The 23063-nt window shown below is 43.3% G+C and overlaps 2 protein-coding genes across 3 annotated transcripts in view; both read left to right on the top strand.

Annotated features, from left to right (window-relative positions):
* The window catches only part of LOC142197740 (cytochrome P450 3A9-like), a 39017-nt gene extending 38109 nt beyond the window's left edge, over positions 1–908 (top strand). The window contains exon 13 of the mRNA XM_075268258.1: positions 747–908. Within this exon, the coding sequence (XP_075124359.1) occupies positions 747–836 (90 nt within the window). The 3' untranslated portion in view covers positions 837–908. The remainder of the gene's footprint in view (positions 1–746) is intronic.
* A 7308-nt stretch (positions 909–8216) lies between these two features.
* Positions 8217–23063, top strand: part of CYB5R4 (cytochrome b5 reductase 4) — a 150862-nt gene continuing 136015 nt past the window's right edge. For both annotated transcript variants that reach the window (XM_075268257.1, XM_075268255.1), the window contains exon 1: positions 8217–8491. In XM_075268257.1, coding sequence (XP_075124358.1) covers positions 8417–8491 — 75 coding nt within the window. In that variant the 5' untranslated portion in view covers positions 8217–8416. The remainder of the gene's footprint in view (positions 8492–23063) is intronic.

Genomic DNA, 23063 nt, shown 5'->3' with positions numbered 1-23063 from the left:
GCCCCCTCACAATAGTGGTCTATGTAGACCACTAGCGTTCTTTTTTTCCGCTAGCGGCATGTTGCCGCTAGTGGAAAAAAGAAGCGAGCTGCCCTTTCTTCAGGCGGATTCCGCAGCTCGTTGAGCCGCTGTGTCCGCCTGGCGGCAGCAACCTCCTGGGATTTCCACACCGTCCTCCACTGTCTTTCATCTTACCAGATATTTGGCCTAGTTACATTTGTAATTTACATTTGGCACACAGGAATGATGATTCAATAAGAGTCACACTGAGGAATTTTTATAGAACATAAACCTGAAATTCCTGAACTGTATCATACTGTTACAGTAGTCTTTCAGCTATCAATCCGTAGCTCATTGCTATTTTGTCATTAGTATTCTATCAGCCTGAACACAGGAGGTTTTTATTTTCTAAAACTGTTCTCTCAATACACAGTACCCTTGCTAGTTTTTCATGTATGGTGCACATGAATATTGATAATAAGAAGTGCTGCATTGCTTTATTTTGCACACTACTAGATGTTACAACACATACAAATATGAAATTTAATATATTTTTTGCTGGTACTACATATAGTATTTCTGTTTTCAAAATAGGGCAAGAAATATTTGGGGTTAATTATATAAGAGTCTATGAGGCTGACTGAAATATATATTCATATAAATGTCAGTAAAACGAATATGCTAAATCAAAAATAACAATGATATTAGATTTGTATTACTTAACTGTATGTAAATCTGTTTAACAGATCCCAATGGAGTTCGACATTAAAGGTTTCATGCAGCCGAAGAAACCAATTGTACTAAAATTTGCATCCTGGGCAACATCAGATGAGTGAGCAACAGGATACAGATGAATGTACACAGCACCTGTAGTCTAGGCTAGAAATGTGTATTTTTGTGACTTTATAATCAAGATTAATATTTTTTTCCAACATTAAAACATTAAAGAGCATATATTGTGTGTACCTCTGGATTTTATGTTAGTGGATATAGTAATTATTTCCAATGTCAGTCCCAACACTACTACTATGTGTTTTAAAAGTTGGTGTTAAAAAATTTCTATGTAAGTACCTGTCATTAGACATTGTTATTACCTTACATGCAGTATAAATGGGAACATTTGTACATATTGCTATGCATCATTATTTTTCTTTAGCTTTATTTACAGTATGATCAGTCATAAAAATTGTGGTATATATAGCACATAAATAAGGGTATTCTTTTTATGTAATTCTATTATTTTATGTTATTTCATTAAAATTCTACATACTCTATATATACATTATTTTTCGTAAGGTGGTCATATATATTATACAAATTCTCGATCTACTGCCCAAGGCCTCGTTCACATCTGCCTCGGTAATCCGTTCAGGGGAGTCCGCATGGGGACCCCCCTGAGCGTACTATCGAACGCATTTACAAGCAGTGCGCAGTGAAAGCACACGGATCCCCATAGACTATAATGGGGTTCGTGTGCTTGCCGCAAGATCTCAGCAGGGAACATGCGGACATGAAAGTACTTCACAATCTACTTTTCTGTCCACATGACTTGTGCGGAGATCTCACGGCAAGCACATGGACTCCATTATAGTCTATGGGGTCCGTGTGCTTTCACTGCACACCTCTTGCACATGCGTTTGGTAGTCCGTTTGGGGGGTCCACATGCAGACTCCCCTGAACGGATTACCGTGTATTTTGGCAAAATACATGTGTAAAAAATACACCTGTAAAAATAAGACTCCCAGTGACTTCAATGACATTTTACACGTGTAGTTTGATGTGTTTTTTTTACATGTGTAAAAAAATGTCATTGAAGTCAATGGGAGTCTTATTTTTACACGTGTATTTTGCCAAAATACACACGCGTTTACTCCATGTGAATGGGCCCTCCGGCTAAGATTACATTTCGGAAAAGGAAGGTAAATGCCTCTTCATTTTTTGCTGCCGTATTCGCCCATATACCCATGTCATGAAGATGCCCAGCTTTCCGCTGCTGATTAGGCCCGGATGAATGGTCCTAATGAGCAGGAGCCTCGAGCTGCGGAATCCACAGCTGAATCATGGCAGGATTGAGCAGGATGCTGATTTTTTCAGCGTTCAGCTGTGATCTCTGCCTCCTACAGACCAAATATACACCTCTTTAGCCCCCCCTCCCCCCCATCGAGCTTTGACCAATCATCCTAAATTAGACCACATCTGGTAACTGCAAGCGACTGCTTACTGGGAAAAGCCCAAAAGAACAGCCATTTTGTTGATGCTCTGACTTAATCATCTATAGCCATCACAATTCATGAGTCACTCAAAACCTTGCCCTTGCCATTTTTCATGCTTCTAACCAATCAACTTAAAGATTGAACTGTTCACTTGTTGCCTAATATTTCCCGTCCTTGACACTTGAATTGTCACAAGATAAGCTATGTTTATCTGTTACTGGTTTTAGCTTTATGGTAAATTGTAAAGTGGTCCCTCCACACAATATAATGTCCCTTCACACAATATAATGTCCCATAGCGGGCGCTTAGCAGAGTATAATGTCCCATATAGGCCCTCCAGTCAGTATAATGTCCAATAGCAGACCCTACGGCAGGGGTCTCAAACTCAGACGCCGGATCTGAGTTGAATACAATTGCGAGATGATTATATCCACTAGCCGCTACTTTCCGGCTAGTGGACATATAGGCGCGATGTGATGACGTCACATCATCACATCGCGCCTACAGGTCTATTAGTGAAACTGCAGAGCGCGGCGGGGGAGCGTTGGATGGTGAGTATAAGTGTTTTTTTGTGTGTTAAAGAGGACCTTTCACCATTTTGCCCACATGCAGTTCTATATACTGCCAGAAAGCTGACAGTGCGCTGAATTCAGCGCACTGTCGGCTTTCCCGATGTGGGCCCAGTGTGAAGAGCTTACGGTCCGGTACCGTAGCTCTTCTGTGGTCAGAAGGGAGTTTCTGACAGTTAGCCAGAGACGTCCTTCTTCACAGCACAGCCAATCGCGCTGTGCTGTGAGAGCCGGGAGGAACGCCCCCTCCCTCCCTGATAATGCTCGTCTATGGACGAGTACTGCGAGCAGAGGGAGGGGGGAGTTCCTCCCGGCTCTCACAGCACAGCGCAATTGGCTGTGCTGTGAAGAAGGATGTCTCTGACTGAGTGGCAGAAACTCCCTTCTGACCATAGAAGAGCTACGGTACCGGACCGTAAGCTCTTCACACTGGGCCCACATAGGGAAAGCCGACAGTGCGCTGAACTCAGCGCACTGTCAGCTTTCCGCCAGTATATAGAACTGCATGTGGGCAAAATGGTGAAAGGTCCTCTTTAAACATTGAGGTGGAATGAAGGGGCTCATGACACTGGGGGCAGACGAAGGGAGGGGGGAGAACGGCATGACACTGGGGCAGAAATGGGGGGACATGAATCTGGGGGCAGAGATGGGGGGACATGAATCTGGGGGCAGAGATGGGGAGGACATGAATCTGGGGCAGAGATGGGGGGACATGAATCTGGGGGCAGATGAAGGGTGTATATGTAACTGGGGGAAAGATGGAGGGGGGACATATAGTTTACGGGTGACTGTAGGAGGATTATACAGTGTGGGGGGGCACATGGAAAATGAATGGGCGGAGTCAACATAAAAGTGGGTGGAGCTAAATTTGCCGCAGTGCAGCCCGCCGACTGGCTGGGATCTTGCTCTGCGGCCCACATGCTGAGTTGAATTTGAGACCCCTGCCCTACGGTGTTAGTTACAAAAATAGTTCACCACCCACAAAATTACACATGTAAAAATAAGACTCCCACTGACTTCAATGACATTTTACATGTGTACTTTGACGTTTTTTTACACATGTAAAAAAATGTCATTGAAGTCAACGGGAGTCTTATTTTTACACGTGTATTTTGCCAAAATACACGCACGTTTACTCCGTGTGAATGGGTCCTAAGAATGCAGCTGAGGCGGCAATATACAAGCTGGAGAGAAAAGTCCAAACGCAATCGGTCACATACAATTTGTCAAGCACCACCCAAAGCCAATAGAAATCAGCTTGGGTATTCCCCGAGCTGGGGACTGCCCAATACCAGCAGGACCTTCCTGATGTTCATCACTGCTAATATAGGCTGTTTTACACCCCACTGATGTTGGGCCCATGATCATAATAGCCCACATCCCAGACTTCACATCTGCAGACGAGAAGAGGAAACTCTACATCCTACTGGGAGAGGTGGAGACCACTGTGGAGATCGCTGCCCAATATGTGTCCAGCTGTCACCAAAACAAGACGAAGATGAGACCCCATGGACTGTTGTACCCCAAACCACCCCCCCCCCATACAGCTGTCACCAACTAAGAGGAAGATGAGACCCCACGGACTGTTATACCCCAAATCACCCCCCCACCCATGCAGCGGTCACCAACTAAGAGGAAGATAAGACCCCATGGACTGTTATAGCCCCATCTTCCCCCAACCCCAACTCTCCCCCCCCCCCTCCACTTTACTAGCTTTGGCAATGCCAAATATCTATTTGGACATGCCAATAAAGCTTGTTTGATTTGATTATAAAGCTCTATCAGGGTAGGGGAGGTTTAGTTTACCAGAGCTTTGAAAATTCTCCCTAGGTCCGTGTGGTTTCCGCACAAAACATGAGGAGAGAAAAGTGTTTTTGCAGTACTTTTCTCTCCGCATGATTTATGCGGACACCGAGTGAAAAACACATGGACCTCATTATAGCCTATGGGGGCCGTATGGTTTCTTAGCTAACTGCTTTTTACTGTGTATAGGTTTCCGGTCTGGGGGGGTCTCCAAGTGAACTCCCCGAATGGAATCCCAAACGCAATATGTGAACTGGGGGGTAAGACTAGGTAGAGGGAAGAATTAAAAAAGTCACAGTTCTATGCTTGCAGGGGAGGAAACAAATGAAACAAAAAACTGCCCAAACCCACAAAAGGCTGGCTATAAAGAACTCAAGAAGTAGACAGAAGCATATGTGAACCAGTCACAGAAATTCTATGCATAATGTACACTCACCGGCCACTTTATTAGGTACACCTGTCCAACTGCTTGTTAACACTTAATTTCTAATCAGCCAATCACATGGCGGCAACTCAGTGCATTTAGGCATGTAGACATGGTCAAGACAATCTCCTGCAGTTCAAACCGAGCATCAGTATGGGGAAGAAAGGTGATTTGAGTGCCTTTGAACGTGGCATGGTTGTTGGTGCCAGAAGGGCTGGTCTGAGTATTTCAGAAACTGCTGATCTACTGGGATTTTCACACACAACCATCTCTAGGGTTTACAGAGAATGGTCCGAAAAAGAAAAAACATCCAGTGAGCGGCAGTTCTGTGGGCGGAAATGCGTTGTTGATGCCAGAGGTCAGAGGAGAATGGCCAGACTGGTTCGAGCTGATAGAAAGGCAACAGTGACTCAAATAGCCACCCGTTACAACCAAGGTAGCCAGAAGAGCATCTCTGAACGCACAGTACGTCGAACTTTGAGGCAGATGGGCTACAGCAGCAGAAGACCACACCGGGTGCCACTCCTTTCAGCTAAGAACAGGAAACTGAGGCTACAATTTGCACAAGCTCATCGAAATTGGACAATTGAAGACTGGAAAAACGTTGCCTGGTCTGATGAGTCTCGATTTCTGCTGCGACATTCGGATGGTAGGGTCAGAATTTGGTGTCAACAACATGAAAGCATGGATCCATCCTGCCTTGTATCAACGGTTCAGGCTGGTGGTGGTGGTGTCATGGTGTGGGGAATATTTTCTTGGCACTCTTTGGGCCCCTTGGTACCAATTGAGCATCGTTGCAACGCCAAAGCCTACCTGAGTATTGTTGCTGACCATGTCCATCCCTTTATGACCACAATGTACCCAACATCTGATGGCTACTTTCAGCAGGATAATGCAATGCCATGTCATAAAGCTGGAATCATCTCAGACTGGTTTCTTGAACATGACAATGAGTTCACTGTACTCCAATGGCCTCCACAGTCACCAGATCTCAATCCAATAGAGCATCTTTGGGATGTGGTGGAACGGGAGATTTGCATCATGGATGTGCAGCCGACAAATCTGCGGCAACTGTGTGATGCCATCATGTCAATATGGACCAAAATCTCTGAGGAATGCTTCCAGCACCTTGTTGAATCTATGCCACGAAGAATTGAGGCAGTTCTGAAGGCAAAAGGGGGTCCAACCCGTTACTAGCATGGTGTACCTAATAAAGTGGCCGGTGAGTGTATATTGCTAACCATTTCTGCTGTCTTAGAAGTGATGCATGCCACAGATAAGGCACTGCTACTTGATCACTACACATATATGTTCACACAGAGGAAAAGCTTGGGGAAACCTTTTCCGCCGTGTGAATTTTCCATGTGGCTAGCTGCGACAGGATGCCGATGCAGCATCAGTATTCCGTTGCGGCATCCCATTGCTGATTAGGCCCGAATGAATAGGAGCGCGTCTCAAGATGCGGACGCCACGGCTGAATCAGGGCATCTCGATTCTTTTTTCCGCTACTAGCTAGTGGAAAAAAAAGCGCAAGCGGCTCCCATTGAAGTCACTGAGAGCTGTTTTTGCAGGCGGATTCTGTGTCAAAATCTGCCTGCAGAAAACTCTGTGTGAACTAGTCCTAACAGTGAGCAGCCTACATGCACTATGTAACTCTACTGTATACACACTACACATAATTGTGCGCAGCCTACATACACTATGTATCCCTACTGTATACACACTACACATAATTGTGCGCAGCCTACATACACTATGTATCTCTACTGTATACACATAATTGTGCGCAGCCTACATACACTATGTAACTCTACTGTATACACATAATTGTGCGCAGCCTACATACACTATGTAACTCTACTGTATACACATAATTGTGCGCAGCCTACATACACTATGTAACTCTACTGTATACACATAATTGTGCGCAGCCTACATACACTATGTAACTCTACTGTATACACATAATTGTGCGCAGCCTACATACACTATGTAACTACTGTATACACATAATTGTGCGCAGCCTACATACACTATGTAACTCTACTGTATACACACTACACATAATTGTGCGCAGCCTACATACACTATGTATCTCTACTGTATACACATAATTGTGCGCAGCCTACATACACTATGTAACTCTACTGTACACACACTACACATAATTGTGCGCAGCCTACATACACTATGTAACTCTACTGTACACACACTACACATAATTGTGCGCAGCCTACATACACTATGTATCTCTACTGTGTACACATAATTGTGCGCAGCCTACATACACTATGTAACTCTACTGTACACACACTACACATAATTGTGCGCAGCCTACATACACTATGTATCTCTACTGTATACACATAATTGTGCGCAGCCTACATACACTATGTAACTCTACTGTATACACATAATTGTGCGCAGCCTACATACACTATGTAACTCTACTGTATACACACTACACATAATTGTGCGCAGCCTACATACACTATGTATCTCTACTGTATACACATAATTGTGCGCAGCCTACATACACTATGTAACTCTACTGTACACACACTACACATAATTGTGCGCAGCCTACATACACTATGTAACTCTACTGTACACACACTACACATAATTGTGCGCAGCCTACATACACTATGTAACTCTACTGTATACACACTACACATAATTGTGCGCAGCCTACATACACTATGTATCTCTACTGTATACACATAATTGTGCGCAGCCTACATACACTATGTAACTCTACTGTATACACACTACACATAATTGTGCGCAGCCTACATACACTATGTATCTCTACTGTATACACATAATTTTGCGCAGCCTACATACACTATGTAACTCTACTGTATACATACTACACATAATTGTGCGCAGCCTACATACACTATGTATCTCTACTGTATACACATAATTGTGCGCAGCCTACATACACTATGTAACTCTACTGTACACACACTACACATAATTGTGCGCAGCCTACATACATTGTATAACTCTACTATATGCACATAACAGGTACAACCCTGCACCTCAATCATAGTGCATATTCTATACGCTCCGTAACTCTACTGTATGCCCCATACACGATAGTGCACAGCCTACATACACTACGTACAACACTCCGGACACTTCCTTCCTCCTATATACGTCACTGGTCACGTGGTGGTGACATCATCGAAGGTCCTTTAGCTCACTGGACGAGGCATCCTCGGTGGGCTCTCTGCTTGGGATGTCAGGTTGTGGAGGGGACTGTTCAGCATTGTAGGACTGTATAGAGCTATGCGCTGTGCCCCCTGATATCTGGGCAGGTGTAGCTGTGTATGACATAGTGCCCCTGTACTGTACGTATATACGCTTCACTGTACATTATATCACCTCAGTGTGGCACAATGCTGAACGTCCCCTCTTCTTCATTCCCTGTCCCCAATTCCCAGCAAAGGGTGTCTGCAGGAGGGAGAAACAAGGTATGACTGTGCTGGCTGCTGCTTCTTGCTTCTCTGTTACATTGGTCTATATGTTAGGACGTCATAGAGCTGGGCATGATAGACTCACATACAATATAGTGCATTTATGGAGAGGTTCTCAATGTGTAAACATAGTGTAAAGTGAAGACTGACCGCTTATAGCAGTGATGGCAAACCTGTGACACGTACGTTAAAGGTGACACGCCAAGACATTTTGGGTGACACACTTCAGCAGATACTTGTTGTGTTTGTATAATAAACAGCTGATGATAATTTTTACTCACCTATCCCTGCTCCTGTCCTGGCCGCCCTCCGCTGCCTCCTCTACAGTCATGGCCAAAAGTTTTGAGAATGACACAAATCTTATATTTTCACATGATCTGCTGCCCTCTGGTTTTTATGTGTGTTTTAGATGTTTTTATCACATACAGAAATATAATTGCAATCATATTATGAGTAACAAAAGCTTATATTGACAGTTAGAAAGAGTTAATGCAGCAAGTCAATATTTGCAGTGTTGACTCTTCTTCATCAGGACCTCTGCAATTCTCCCTGGCATGCTCTCAATCAACTTCTGGACCAAATCCTGACTGATAGCAGTCCATTCTTGCACAATCAATGCTTGGATTTTGTCAGAATTTGTAGGTTTTTGTTTGACCAACCGTCTCTTGATGATTGACCACAAGTTCTCAATGGGATTAAGATCTGGGGAGTTTCTAGGCCATGGACCCAAAATCTCTATGTTTGTTCCCTGAGCCATTTAGTTATCACCTTTGCTTTATGGCAAGGTGCTCCATCATGCTGGAAAAGGCATTGTTGATCGCCAAACTGCTCTTGGACGGTTGGGAGAAGTTGATCTTGGAGGACATTCTGGTACCATTCTTTATTCATGGCTGTGTTTTTAGGCAAGACTGTGAGAGAGCCGATTCCCTTGGCTAAGAAGCAACCCCACACATGAATGGTTTCAGGATGCTTTACAGTTGGCATGAGACAAGACTGGTGGTAGAGCTCACCTTGTCTTCTCCGAATAAGCTGTTTTCCAGATGTCCCAAACAATCGAAAAGGGGATTCAGCAGAGAAAATGACTTTACCCCAGTCGTCAGCAGTCCACTCCCTGTACCTTTTGCAGAATATCAGTCTGTCCCTGATGTTTTTTTCTGGAGAGAAGTGGCTTCTTTGCTGCCCTCCTTGAGACCAGGCCTTGCTCCAAGAGTCTCTGCCTCACAGTGCGTGCAGATGCACTCACACCTGCCTGCTGCCATTCCTGAGCAAGCTTTGCACTGCTGGTAGCCCGATCCCGCAGCTGAAACACTTTTAAGAGATGGTCCTGGCGCTTGCTGGTCTTTCTTGGGCGCCCTGGAGCCTTTTTGCCAACAATGGAACCTCTCTCCTTGAAGTTCTTGATGATGCAATAGATTGTAGACTGAGGTGCAATCTTTTTAGCTGCGATACTCTTCCCTGTTAGGCCATTTTTGTGCAGTGCAATGATGACTGCACATGTTTCTTTAGAGATAACCCTGGTTAACAGAAGAGAAACAATGATGCCAAGCACCAGCCTCCTTTTAAAGTGTCCAGTGGTGTCATTCTTACTTAATCATGATAGATTGATCTCCAGCCCTGTCCTCATCAACACCCACACCTGTGTTAATGGAGCAATAACTGAAACGATGTTAGCTGGTCCTTTTAAGGCAGGGCTGCAATGATGTTGAAATGTGTTTTGGGGGATAAAGTTCATTTTCTAGGCAAATATTGACTTTGCAAGTAATTGCTGTTAAGCTGATCACTCTTTATAACATTCTGGAGTATATGCAAATTGCCATTAGGAAAATTGAAGCAGTAGACTCTGTAAAAATTAATATTTGTATCATTTTCAAAACTTTTGGCCATGACTGTACACTTACGTCACAATGCTGAAGAACACCAGGAGGTTACGTAAAGCTACAGCGCACCTTGGATGTGACACAGCACCCAAGTAAAGCTAGGCTTTTTATGAATTTTGACACATCAAGCTCAAAAGGGTAGCCATCACTGGCTTATAGTGTGGTGTGCGGCTGGATTCACACCGGCGTTCGTTGCCCATTCAGGCATTACATCCATCATTCTGCTTAAAAAATGTGGAGAGATAAATCCTATAAGCTGGACGTTTTTTCTCTGCATTTTTCGGGTGGAACCAAGTGGACCCCATGGGACTTGTGGGTTTCTGCAGCTAACTGCTTTTATAAGCAGATTGAGTTTCCATTTGTGGGATCCAATGTGGACCCCACAAGTACAAACCTGAATGCAGGTGCGAACCTGGCATCAGTGACACGATAACCAGCTGGTCAGTATGATTAGTAATACAGAATGTTGATAGGTCTTTATGTTTCATTGTACAGAAAAAAAACATTATTTGCTTATTTGTGGAACCATACTTTTAGAGCCATAACTTTTTCTGGCTTTGGAGCTGTGAGTGCATGCTTTTTCTGTGGGTAAATTTTCTTTGTTACCTATTTGGGGTACATATGAGTTTTCAGTTGCATTTTATTCCATTGTTTGAGTGGCAGGGTCCACATTGTCATGATGTATGTTCATCTAAGAGGATAAATAAATGTATGGACTTCTATACAGTGGTTTGCAAGAGTATTCATACCCCTTGAACTTTTTTCACATTTTGTCTCCTTACAAACTTAGGGCTCGTTCACATCAGCGTTCATCTGTCCTTATTGCAGGTTTCCGTTTCCTGCATAAAACAGATGCAGGAGACGGAAGCCTGCAGGAGACTTTCTCACCCATTCATTTGAATGGGTGAGAAAGCTGTCCGGCCGTGAGTGGCAGTGAGCGTTTTGCGCTCTCCGCCGCGAAACCAGGTTTTATAATCCGGACACAGAGTCGGACATGCACTACTCTGTGTCCGGATTAAAAAATCCGGTTTCGCGGCGGAGAGCCTAAAACGCTCACCGCCGCTCACGGCCGGACCCGGTCTATGGTTTCCGTCTTCTGCCATGCAGAAGACGGAAACCATAGAACGGAGACATGAACGCAGGTGTGAACCTAGCGTTAAATGTATATTGAGATTTCATGTCATAGACAAACACAAAGTAGAAGATAATTGTGAAGCAGAAGGAAAATGATACAAGGTTTTAAAAATGTAAATCAAATAAAAATCTGAAAAGTGTGACGTGCGAAAGTATTCAGCACCCTGTATTCTGATACCCCTAAATAAAATCCAGTGTATTTAGTTGTCTTCAGAAGTCACTTAATTAGTTAAGAGTTCCGCTGTGTGTAATTTAATCTGTGCATATATACCGTATTTTTCGGACTATAAGACGCACTTTTTTTCCCCCAAATTTCGGAGGAAAATGAGGGTGCGTCTTATAGTCTGAATGTGGGTTTGCAGCATGGCCGCGCTACTGCCACCGCTGGTTTTCTTCAGCGGCAGTAGCGCGGCAATCCGCAGGCCCCGGCAGCTAAGACAGTCCCCGGCATCCGCCGGTCTATTACAGCAGATGCCGGGGACTGTCTTAGCTGCCGGGGCCTGCAGATTGCCGCGCTACTGCCGCTGAAGAAAACCAGCGGTGACAGTAGCGCGGCCATGCTGCAAACCCACTCCTCCACCGCAGGTCCCGACAGTCAGTTAGCCCCCCCCCCCATACCTTTAGTGATGCAGGCCGGCTCCTGCACGGCGAGGCCGCAGGAGCCGACCTGTTCCGATGACAGCCGGGAGCCTAATGAAGGCTCCCAGGCCTGTCATAGATATATATTACTATCGCGGCTGGTCTATGACCCTCCGCGATAGTAATGTATAGAATCTCCCATAGATGGCAATACACTTGTATTGCCGTCTATGGGACTTGCAATCAAATGATTGCAGGTTCAAGCCCCCTAGGCGGGGGATAATAAAATAGTAAAAAAAAAAATAAAACACTTAAAAAAAATATAATAAAAAATAAAATAAATAAAAGTTCACCTCCTTTCCCTAGAATACATATAAAAGTATAACATTACTGTGAAACATATACATTAGGTATCCCTGTGTCTGAAAATGCCCGGTCTACACCTGGCCCCACAAAAAAAACGCCCTATACATCCCCGTACAGCTGCAGGGTCACCTGTCAATGTGGCCTTGCAGCTGTTCCAAAACTACAACTCCCATATATTAAATATTTTACCATTTTTTGCCTGAAAATTTTTTTTCCCTATTTTTCTCCTCTAAAACCTGGGTGCGTCTTATAGTCCGAAAAATACGGTACAGCTGTTCTGTGAAGGCCTCAGTGGTTTGTTAGTGAATACCAGTGAACAAACAGCATCATGAAGACCAAGGAACTCACCAAACAGGTCAGAGATAAAGTTATGGTGAAGTTTAAAGTAACGTTAGGTTATAAAATCATATTCCAAGCTTTGAGCATCCCAATGAGCACTATCTAATCTAATTTATCATCTAAAAATGGTAAAAGTATTCTACAACTGCAAACATACCAAGACATGGCCGTTCACCTAAACTGATAGATCGAGCAATGAGAACATTGGTCAGATCAGCAGCCAAGAGGCCCATGGTCAGTCTGGGGGAGCTGCAGAATTCCACAGCTCATGTGGGAGAATCTGTGCACAGGACAACTATAATTCATTCACTCCACAAATCTGGTCTTTATGGAAGAGTGGTAAGAAGAAAAGGAAGGAAGGAGAGAGAAATGGTAAATATGTGGAAAAGGTGCTCTGGTCAGATGAAACAAAAGTTGAACTTTTTGACCTAAATGCAAAGTGCTATGTATGGCTGAAAAGTAACACTGCCCATCACCCTGAGCACACCATCCCCACTGTGAAACATGGCGGTGGCAGCATCATGCTGTGGAGATGCTTTTCTTCAGCAGGGTCAGGGAAACTGGTACGATTTGAAAAATGGATGGAGCTAAATACAGGGCAACATGGAAGAAAACCTGTTGGAGGCTGCAAAAGACTTGCGACTGGGAAGGAGATTCACCTTCCAGCAAGACAAAGGCCCTAAACATACAGCCAGAGCTACAGTGGAATGGTTTAGGGCAAAGAGTATTCTTGTTTTAGAATGGCCCAGTCCAATCCAGATCTAAATCCCATTGAGCATCTGTGGCAAAACATGAAAATAGCTGTTCAGACGCTCTGCATCCAATGTGGCTGAGCTTGAGCTATTTGCAAAAAAGAATGGGCAAAAATGTCATCCTCTAGATTTGCAAAGTTGGTAGAGATGTACCCCAAAAGACTTACTGCTTTAAAGACAGTGAAAGGTGGCTCTACAAAGTATTAATATAGGGGGGCTGAATACTTTTCCACGTCACACTTTTTAGATTTTTATTTAATTACTCGAGTATAAGCCGAGTTTTTCAGCACAGTTTTTGTATGTATATATATATATATATATATATATATATATATATATATATTTTTTTTTTTTTTTCCAGTAGCTGCTGCATTTCCCCCTCTTGGCTTATACTTGAGTCAATAAGTTTTCCCAGTTTTTCGTGGTAAAATTAGGGGCCTCGGCTTGTATTCGGGTCGGCTTATACTAGAGTATATACGGTAAAATTTTGAAAGCCTTGTATCATTTTCCTTTCATTTCACAATTATCTGCTATAAACCATATATATCTCACTCCCTATCCAGATGATAAAACGGGGTCAGCAGCAACTGCACATGTTTCTGGAACATAGACTGCCCAAAATGTATTTCTAAGCCCATCAGGGATGAGGATACTAGACCAATTCCTCACTAACATCCCTTTAGGGCTACTCATAGGGTCAGTCATTTTTTTTAGTTCAATACATTGGATATATAATATTGTCATAAAGTACAAAATACTAAATTTCATACATTATTTAAATCTTTCTGTTCCCCCTGAAACATTTGGTGTTTTTCTTTTTAAAATCCATCCACGTATGGAGGATAGGGCCCCTGGAAAATCAAATGTAAACTATGACTGTCCAAGTAGTTGGGAATCTTTTATTTTCAGATAGAGAAACATAAGGTTACCGCCCACTTGGAGAATCATAGCTAGTTTACATATAATTTAGCAAGAGCCATTTCGTTTATAAAGAAAAACACCAAATCGATCACGACTGAGAATCGAATTATATGTCATTTAGTATTTTGTACTGGGTGACTGGTCCTCTTTAGGTTTGGGTTGTTACTGATATGTCAATACCAATTATGTTTATTTGTATTTTTTAAAACTACTTTAGCATTTCAATTTGGGGAAAAAAGCATTTTATTACTCACTCTCCCTTTTTGCCCTACTAGAGTAGTAGTCTTGAACCTTTTTTGCACAAAAGACTAGATTCATTCAAGACAATTTTTCAGTGGCCTAGTGGGGGGTGGTGCTGATTGGGATTGGAGTTGGGGTGGGTTTGTGTTGCAGGGCCACCCCACCGGTATTAGTGCCCCTGGACACGATAAAATGGTAATGTACACAGTAATGTCACGTTAATACACACAGTAGTGTCACGGTAATGCACACAGTAGTGTCACGGTAATGCACACAGTAATGTCACAATTCAACGGTAATGACCACAGTAGTGTCACGGTAATGCACTCAGTAATGTCACGGTGATGCACACAGTAGTGTCACGGTAATGCACATAACCAAGCATTACCATGACGCTACTGTGTACATTATAGTGACGCCACTGTGTGCATTACCGTGACACTACTGTGTGCATTACCGTGACGTTACTGTGTGCATTACCGTGACGTTATTGTGTGCATTACCGTGACGCTACTGTGTGCATTACCGTGACGCTACTGTGTACATTACTGTGACGTTACTGTGTGCATTACCGTGACGCTACTGTGTGCATTACCGTGACGCTACTATGTGCATTACTGTGACGTTACTGTGTGCATTACTGTGACATTACTGTGTGCATTACCGTGACGCTACTGTGTGCATTACCGTGACGTTACTATGTGCATTACCGTGACGCTACTATGTGCATTACCGTGACGCTACTGTGTGCATTTCCGTGACGCTACTGTGTGCATTACCATGACGCTACTGTGTCCATTACCGTGACACTACTGTGTGCATTACCGTGACGCTACTGTGTGCATTACCGTGACGCTACTGTGTCCATTACCGTGACGCTACTGTGTGCATTACCATGACGCTACTGTGTACATTACTGTGACGCTACTGTGTGCATTACCATGACGCTACTGTGTACATTACTGTGACGTTACTGTGTGCATTACCGTGACGCTACTATGTGCATTACCGTGACGCTACTGTGTGCATTACCTTTATATTGTGACGCTACTGTGTCCATTACCGTGACGCTACTGTGTGCATTCCTGGGATGCTACTGTGTGCATTACCGGGATGCTACTGTGTGCATTACCATTTTATCGTGACATTACTGTGTGCATTACCGAGACGCTACTGTGTGCATTACCATGACGCTACTGTGTGCATTACCGTGAGGCTACTGTGTGGATTCCTGGGACGCTACTGTGTGCATTACCAGGACGCTACTGTGTGCATTACCGTGACGCTACTGTGTGCATTACTGTGACACTACTGTGTCCATTACCGTGACGCTACTGTGTGCATTTCCGTGACGCTACGGTGTGCATTTCCGTGACGCTACTGTGTGCATTCCTGGGATGCTACTTTGTGCATTACTGGGATGCTACTGTGTGCATTACCATGACACTACTGTGTGCATTACCGTGACGCTACTGTGTGCATTACCGTGACGCTACTGTGTGTATTACCGTGACGCTACTCTTTGCATTACCATTTTATTGTGACATTACTTTGTGCATTTCTGTGACGCTACAGTGCGCATTACCGTTTTATCGTGACATTACTGCATTACAGTGACGCTGCTGTGTGCATTTCCGTGACACTACTGTGTGCATTACCGTGACGCTACTGTGTGCATTACCGTGACGCTACTGTGTGTATTACCGTGACGCTACTCTTTGCATTACCATTTTATTGTGACATTACTTTGTGCATTTCTGTGACGCTACAGTGCGCATTACCGTTTTATCGTGACATTACTGCATTACAGTGACGCTGCTGTGTGCATTTCCGTGACGCTACTGTGTGCATTACCGTGACGCTACTGTGTGCATTACCGTGACGCTACTGTGTGCATTACCGTGACGCTACTGTGTGCATTACCATGACGCTACTGTGTACATTACTGTGACGCTACTGTGTGCATTACCATGACGCTACTGTGTACATTACTGTGACGTTACTGTGTGCATTACCGTGACGCTACTATGTGCATTACCGTGACGCTACTGTGTGCATTACCTTTATATTGTGACGCTACTGTGTCCATTACCGTGACGCTACTGTGTGCATTACCGGGATGCTACTGTGTGCATTACCATTTTATCGTGACATTACTGTGTGCATTACCGAGACGCTACTGTGTGCATTACCATGACGCTACTGTGTGCATTACCGTGAGGCTACTTTGTGGATTCCTGGGACGCTACTGTGTGCATTACCAGGACGCTACTGTGTGCATTACCGTGACGCTACTGTGTGCATTACTGTGACACTACTGTGTCCATTACCGTGACGCTACTGTGTGCATTTCCGTGACGCTACGGTGTGCATTTCCGTGACGCTACTGTGTGCATTCCTGGGATGCTACTTTGTGCATTACTGGGATGCTACTGTGTGCATTACCATGACACTACTGTGTGCATTACCGTGACGCTACTGTGTGCATTACCGTGACGCTACTGTGTGTATTACCGTGACGCTACTCTTTGCATTACCATTTTATTGTGACATTACTTTGTGCATTTCTGTGACGCTACAGTGCGCATTACCGTTTTATCGTGACATTACTGCATTACAGTGACGCTGCTGTGTGCATTTCCGTGACGCTACTGTGTGCATTACCGTGACGCTACTGTGTGCATTACCGTGACGCTACTGTGTGCATTACCGTGACGCTACTGTGTGCATTACCGTGACGCTACTGTGTGCATTACCATGACTCTACTGTGTACATTACTGTGACGTTACTGTGTGCATTACCGTGACGCTACTGTGTGTATTACCGTGACGCTACTGTGTGCATTACCGTTTTATCGTGACATTACTGTGTGCATTACCGTGACGCTACTGTGTGCATTACCATGACACTACTGTGTGCATTACCGTGATGCTACTGTGTGCATTACCGTGATGCTACTGTGTGCATTACCGTTTTATTGTGACATTACTGTGTGCATTACCGTGACGCTACTGTGTGTAATGCACACAGTAGCGTCCCGGTAATGCACACAGTAGCGTCCCGGTAATGCACACAGTAGCGTCCCGGTAATGCACACAGTAGCGTCCCGGGAATGCACACAGTAGCGTCCCGGGAATGCACACAGTAGCGTCGCGGTAATGCACACAGTAGCGTCACGGTAATGCACACAGTAGCGTCACGGTAATGCACACAGTAGCGTCACGGTAATGCACACAGTAGCGTCACGGTAATGCACACAGTAGCGTCACGGAAATGCACACAGCAGCGTCATGGTAATGCAGTAATGTCACGATAAAACGGTAATGCACACTGTAGCGTCAAGGTAATGCACACAATAGCGTCACGGTAATACACACAGTAATGTCACGTATCGTGACATTACTGTGTGCATTACCGTGACGCTACCTTGTGCATTACCGTGATGCTACAGTGTGCATTACCGTGATGCTGCTGTGTACATTACTGTGAGGCTACTGTGTGCATTACCGGGACGCTACTGTGTGCATTACCGAATAATAAGCATAACGTCAAAGGAATAAAAGGGTCAAACAAACATACCTAATTCTTTCTTTATGGGTCACAGAGTAACATGCATACCTAATTCAGAACTAGGCATAGAACTAAACAACAAACAAAGCTGAAAGGAATGTTCAACATAGGTAACAATAAAATACAATATTTTTATTTAGAAACAGTGTATAAAAATACCGTATATATGGGAAGGTATCTACCAACAGACAAGAAGGGGATTCTATACAGATGATGGTCCAATTTGTAGAATGTAATTTATGTAAATATCCAATAAAATGGAAGACAGTAACTAAATAAACAGCACTAGGAATATTTAGTAAATAAGCCCTGTAGCAAACTACTGCTAGCATATACAAACCACAAAGATGCAGTAAATTGATTGGTGATATGAGTAAATTAACAATATAAGACAATGACTAAGTCCAAATATAGTATAACTAGGAAGTAGGCATATGTATAGATCACTAGGTAACCTGCAACTAGTGGCTGCATAGGTAAAGTATCACAGACAGTGCATTTTAGGCAATCACGTAAGGCAAGTAGACAAATAGTAATTCTGCCAAAGATAGTCACAATAAAGGTAAATACGCAGGACCAGGATCAGAGGATACCCTACCCCAACACACGTTTCGGCGCTGCCTTCTTCTGGGGGCTTATATTCAGGTCGGCTTATACTCGAGTATATATGGTAATACAAAAAATAATCTAAATTGGTGTTACTGACATCAATTTCAAATATTTTGCATTCTGTGTCTCAGTTCCATTGGCTGTAGGATTTGTCACCATCTAAATGCTATCCAATCAGTATTGCTAATATTTGAATAACCAAAACCAAAATTCAGTGGCATGGCAGGAAGTATAAATAGGGGTGTGTTTCCCAAAGTAATTTTATTCATTTTAATTGAGGTAAATTGCTCAATTAATCATGATTTTAATTTGGGTCATAAATGCCCAGCCCTACGTGTTACCTCTTCTAACGTGTTTGTATTAGTAAATGAATTGTAGTTCCCATGATATAACAATTTTGAATCAGAACTGTATGCTATGCCGTTCTTCTGACATCCCTACTAGTAATTTATTAATAAATTAACTGAATCTTACAATTTTTTTTTTTTTTGCCCAATACCTAGGCAGTGTGTCAGGCTAAGGTTACATATTACGGAAAAGCAGGGTTTTTTTTTTTTTTTAATTGCAGAACTTTCTGCAGTTTGTTTAGCCAAAGCCAGGAGTAGATTGAACAGAAGGGATAAGTATAAGAGCTCTTAGATATTTCCCATTCCTTTTGTAACCACTTCTGGCTTTGGCTCAAAGAAATGCAGAAAATTCTGCAACAAAAAAGCTGCTTTTCCAAAACACGGTGCCTTAAGCCATGCAAGTCCAGAACCATGCCTTTTTACACTGGCCAGTGGTCACACAATTTTACAACTAATATGTCATTTTGCCTGAAAATTTGTGCTCCCATTTGTTACAGCAGGCGAGCAGTGCCTGAGACACTTTCGGTTGACGCATCATGAAAACTCAGCCTCAGACTATGTAGATACACACCCCACCTGGCAACAACCAGTTGTCTATTCATCTATTTCCAGAATGAAAAGTTAAAATACAATTCAAAGTAAGTAAAGATGCCCCTCAATTCTAATGCTAGGTTTACACCTGCGCCCGTATTCTGTTTGGGCATTCCATCCCTCATACCACTTCAAAAATGCAAAGAGAAAAGTCCTGCAAAAGGGGCAGAGGGAAGGGGTGTCAGCACCACCGTTAAAATGGCTCTTCAATCATCTTTGACCAAAATAATAGAAGGGTATACACTGGAGATAAGGGCTGTGAGATTAATCGAAAAATAACAAAAAGTGACCGTCGGCTTTTTCAGACCCTAGAATATAAAAAGAAGAAGCCCAGGGAAGGTGATCAAACATGAAAACAGGGTACTATTACAGCAGATGTTGGGGAAAGCATTAAAATATTCAAGTTCTCATGTGATATTTCATATTTATCTGCAGCGCATTACTTTTATTCTGCAACTGTTTATCCCGCTACCCTTTGTGTTGCTTTAGATCTTGTTGTAACATCCTGCATCTTTTTTGTAATGGAATTTGTGACACAGGATTACTCAACTGTCATGTTTATGTTCACATTTGTTTGCTGGACAGTAGTAATGGACGAACCTCTGATGATTTGTTTGTTTAGTGTGGTTTGGTGTGAAGATGTGATTTGGGTTGAATACGTTTGGCACAAGTCACAGTTGATATGGGCTTAAAACATAGTGTGTGACATTGTGAGGGCTCCTAGGACTCCATCCAGCCCTTTTCTACCTCTCTAAGGTAAACACAACCAATGTTACAGTCATAGCCGTAAGTGAGCACTCCTGAAATATTTCCAGAAAATGGAAAGTATTTCGGCCAGAAAATTATTACATTTACACATGTATTGTGATATACATGTTTATTTCCTTTGTGTGTACTGGAACAATACAAAAAAAATTGAGAAAAAAGGCAAATTGGACATAAATTTGGACAAAAATATTCTGGAAAAATTTGTTGGCACCTTTTCAAAATTGTTGTTAACTAACTTTGTTTCAAGCATGTTATGCTTGCTCAAACTCGCATGTGGCAAGTAGCAGTTTGCAATAGAGTGGTCCAAAATTCAAGTTGAGAGGTGTAAGAAGCTTGTTAATAGTTATAGGAGGCGATTGATTACAATTATTTTTTTCCAAAGGTTTTGCAACCAAATATTAAGTTGAGGGTGCTATTAATTTTGTCTGGCCCAATTTCAGAATTTTGCATGAAATTATATAATTTCAGGTTTTTGGGTTTTTTTGTGTTCCAGAACATAGAAAAGGTAATAAAAATTTCAATTACAAAACATATGCAATTGTATTCCTCTGGGAGAAATACATACTTCATTTTCTGGAAAAATTGCCAACACTTACCGCCATGACTGTTTGTCCCTTTAGGAAAGAAAATGCTCTGGGAGCAGATGTGACACCAAAATGGTTTGGTATTGGATGCAATGGTATGGTTTTTTTTTGAAGTAAGGACCTTTTTTTAATACATGTATATCCTATGAGAAGGTGACAGGCAGAGTGCTGAAATCATGCTATATCAGCACCAGATTCCTGATTTATGTGTGGTCCAGGGCGGGTCTTCAGTAGGCCTCAGCCCAGGTGTAGGTCCCAGGCTTGTTACCGGGTCATAAAAGGCCGCAGAGCCTGCACTTCAGGGAGCGAGAGGAAGTAGAAAAAAACACAAATATGTGTAGCTCAACCACTTGGAATGACAAGTTCAAATTGAATAATCCGGGCAGAAGTATATGGCTGCACGAAGAGTAAACCCCGGACTGTATCACGGGGTGAAGACAAAAGCAAAAAAAGTGTACTCCAGCATGCCGAAATATATATAAAATGTAACTTTTACTAGGTGCAGTTAAAAACATTCCATGAACAAGGATCCAAGCATGTACAAAAAAGAAAGCTTACGCGTTTCGGGAGCTGATGTACGGTCCCTTAGTCATAGCTTGAGGAGTAGTGAGAGGAAGTGCCAGGGTCTGTCCTGACACTGTGAGTATGCTGAGACGGTATTATGTTCTTTTTAGTTGATTCGTGTGGTTAGTAGTAAGCCCCATGTACAGTTAGTATTTATTGGTTAGTTAGCACTCAGACAAGCAGGATTTTGTTTCACACTGTTTTTAACTGAAGTTAAAGAGGATCTTTCATGGGTTTGGTCACAGGCAGTTTTATATACTGCTGGAAAGCCGACAGTGCGCTGAATTCAGCGCGCTGTCGGCTTTCCCGATCTGTGCCCCGGGTGAAGAGCTATTGGTGCCATTACTGTAGCTCTTTACAGTCAGAAGGGCGTTCCTGACAGTCTGTCAGGAACGGCCTTCTTCACAGCAGCGCCTATAGCGCTGTATTGTGTGAGCGGGGAGGAACGCCCCCTCCTCTACTGATAATACTCATCTATGTGCGATCACTGTGAGCAGAGGGAGGGGGCGTTCCTCCCCGCTCACACAGTACGGTGCTATAGGCGCTGCTGCTGTGAAGAAGGACGTTCCTGACAGATTATCAGGAACACCCTTCTGACTGTGAAGAGCTATGGTACCGGGACTGATAACTCTTCACCCGTGGCACAGATCAGGAAAGCTGACAGTGCGCTGAATTCAGCGCACTGTCGGCTTTCCATCAGTATATAAAACTGCCTGTGCCCAAACCCATGAAAGGTCCTCTTTAAGGCTGTATTTTATTTTGCTCCTTTTTGAAGGTTTATTTATTTTGCTTTGTTTTTATTTAAATAAACCTGTTTGCTACAGTTTTGTGTCCCAGTCTATGACTGGTTGGGTATTGTAAGCCGATGGCTGGTCAGGTAATAGAGGGGGGTGTACATCTCCCCCAGACTACTAAGGTGGGTGAAATGAGAAAACTCCAGAAGGAATGTTTGTTCTCAGCAGATAATGTTCGTCTGCTGAGCATGTTGGTAAATGCTCAGAATTGGGCTGGATTTTTAGGAATGGCAGGTAGGTTGGTAGTGGGACCTGTCATTCCACACCCCCCTCCAGTCCACACTTTGGGGATGTTCCAGCAGCGACTCAGCTGCATAGAGTCTCCTCATCAAGGGAGGCTTAAGAAGCCAGCTCCAGCAGCAGACGTTGGGCAGAGCTTGGCTGGAGAACCAAAGAGAGAGGTCATATTTTTGGAGCTGTGTCCTGAATGACTCAACTGGCTTTTGATTTCTGTGATTCTAAGTGAGGTGACCTATTCTATGTTTAGTTAGAGCCTAGCCAGGCAGGTATTTATTTTTGTATTGTTTCCTTTT

Source organism: Leptodactylus fuscus, chromosome 3 (assembly GCF_031893055.1).
Source record: "Leptodactylus fuscus isolate aLepFus1 chromosome 3, aLepFus1.hap2, whole genome shotgun sequence".
Classification (NCBI taxonomy): Eukaryota; Metazoa; Chordata; class Amphibia; order Anura; family Leptodactylidae; genus Leptodactylus; species Leptodactylus fuscus.
This window is presented reverse-complemented; position numbering and strand designations above follow the sequence as displayed.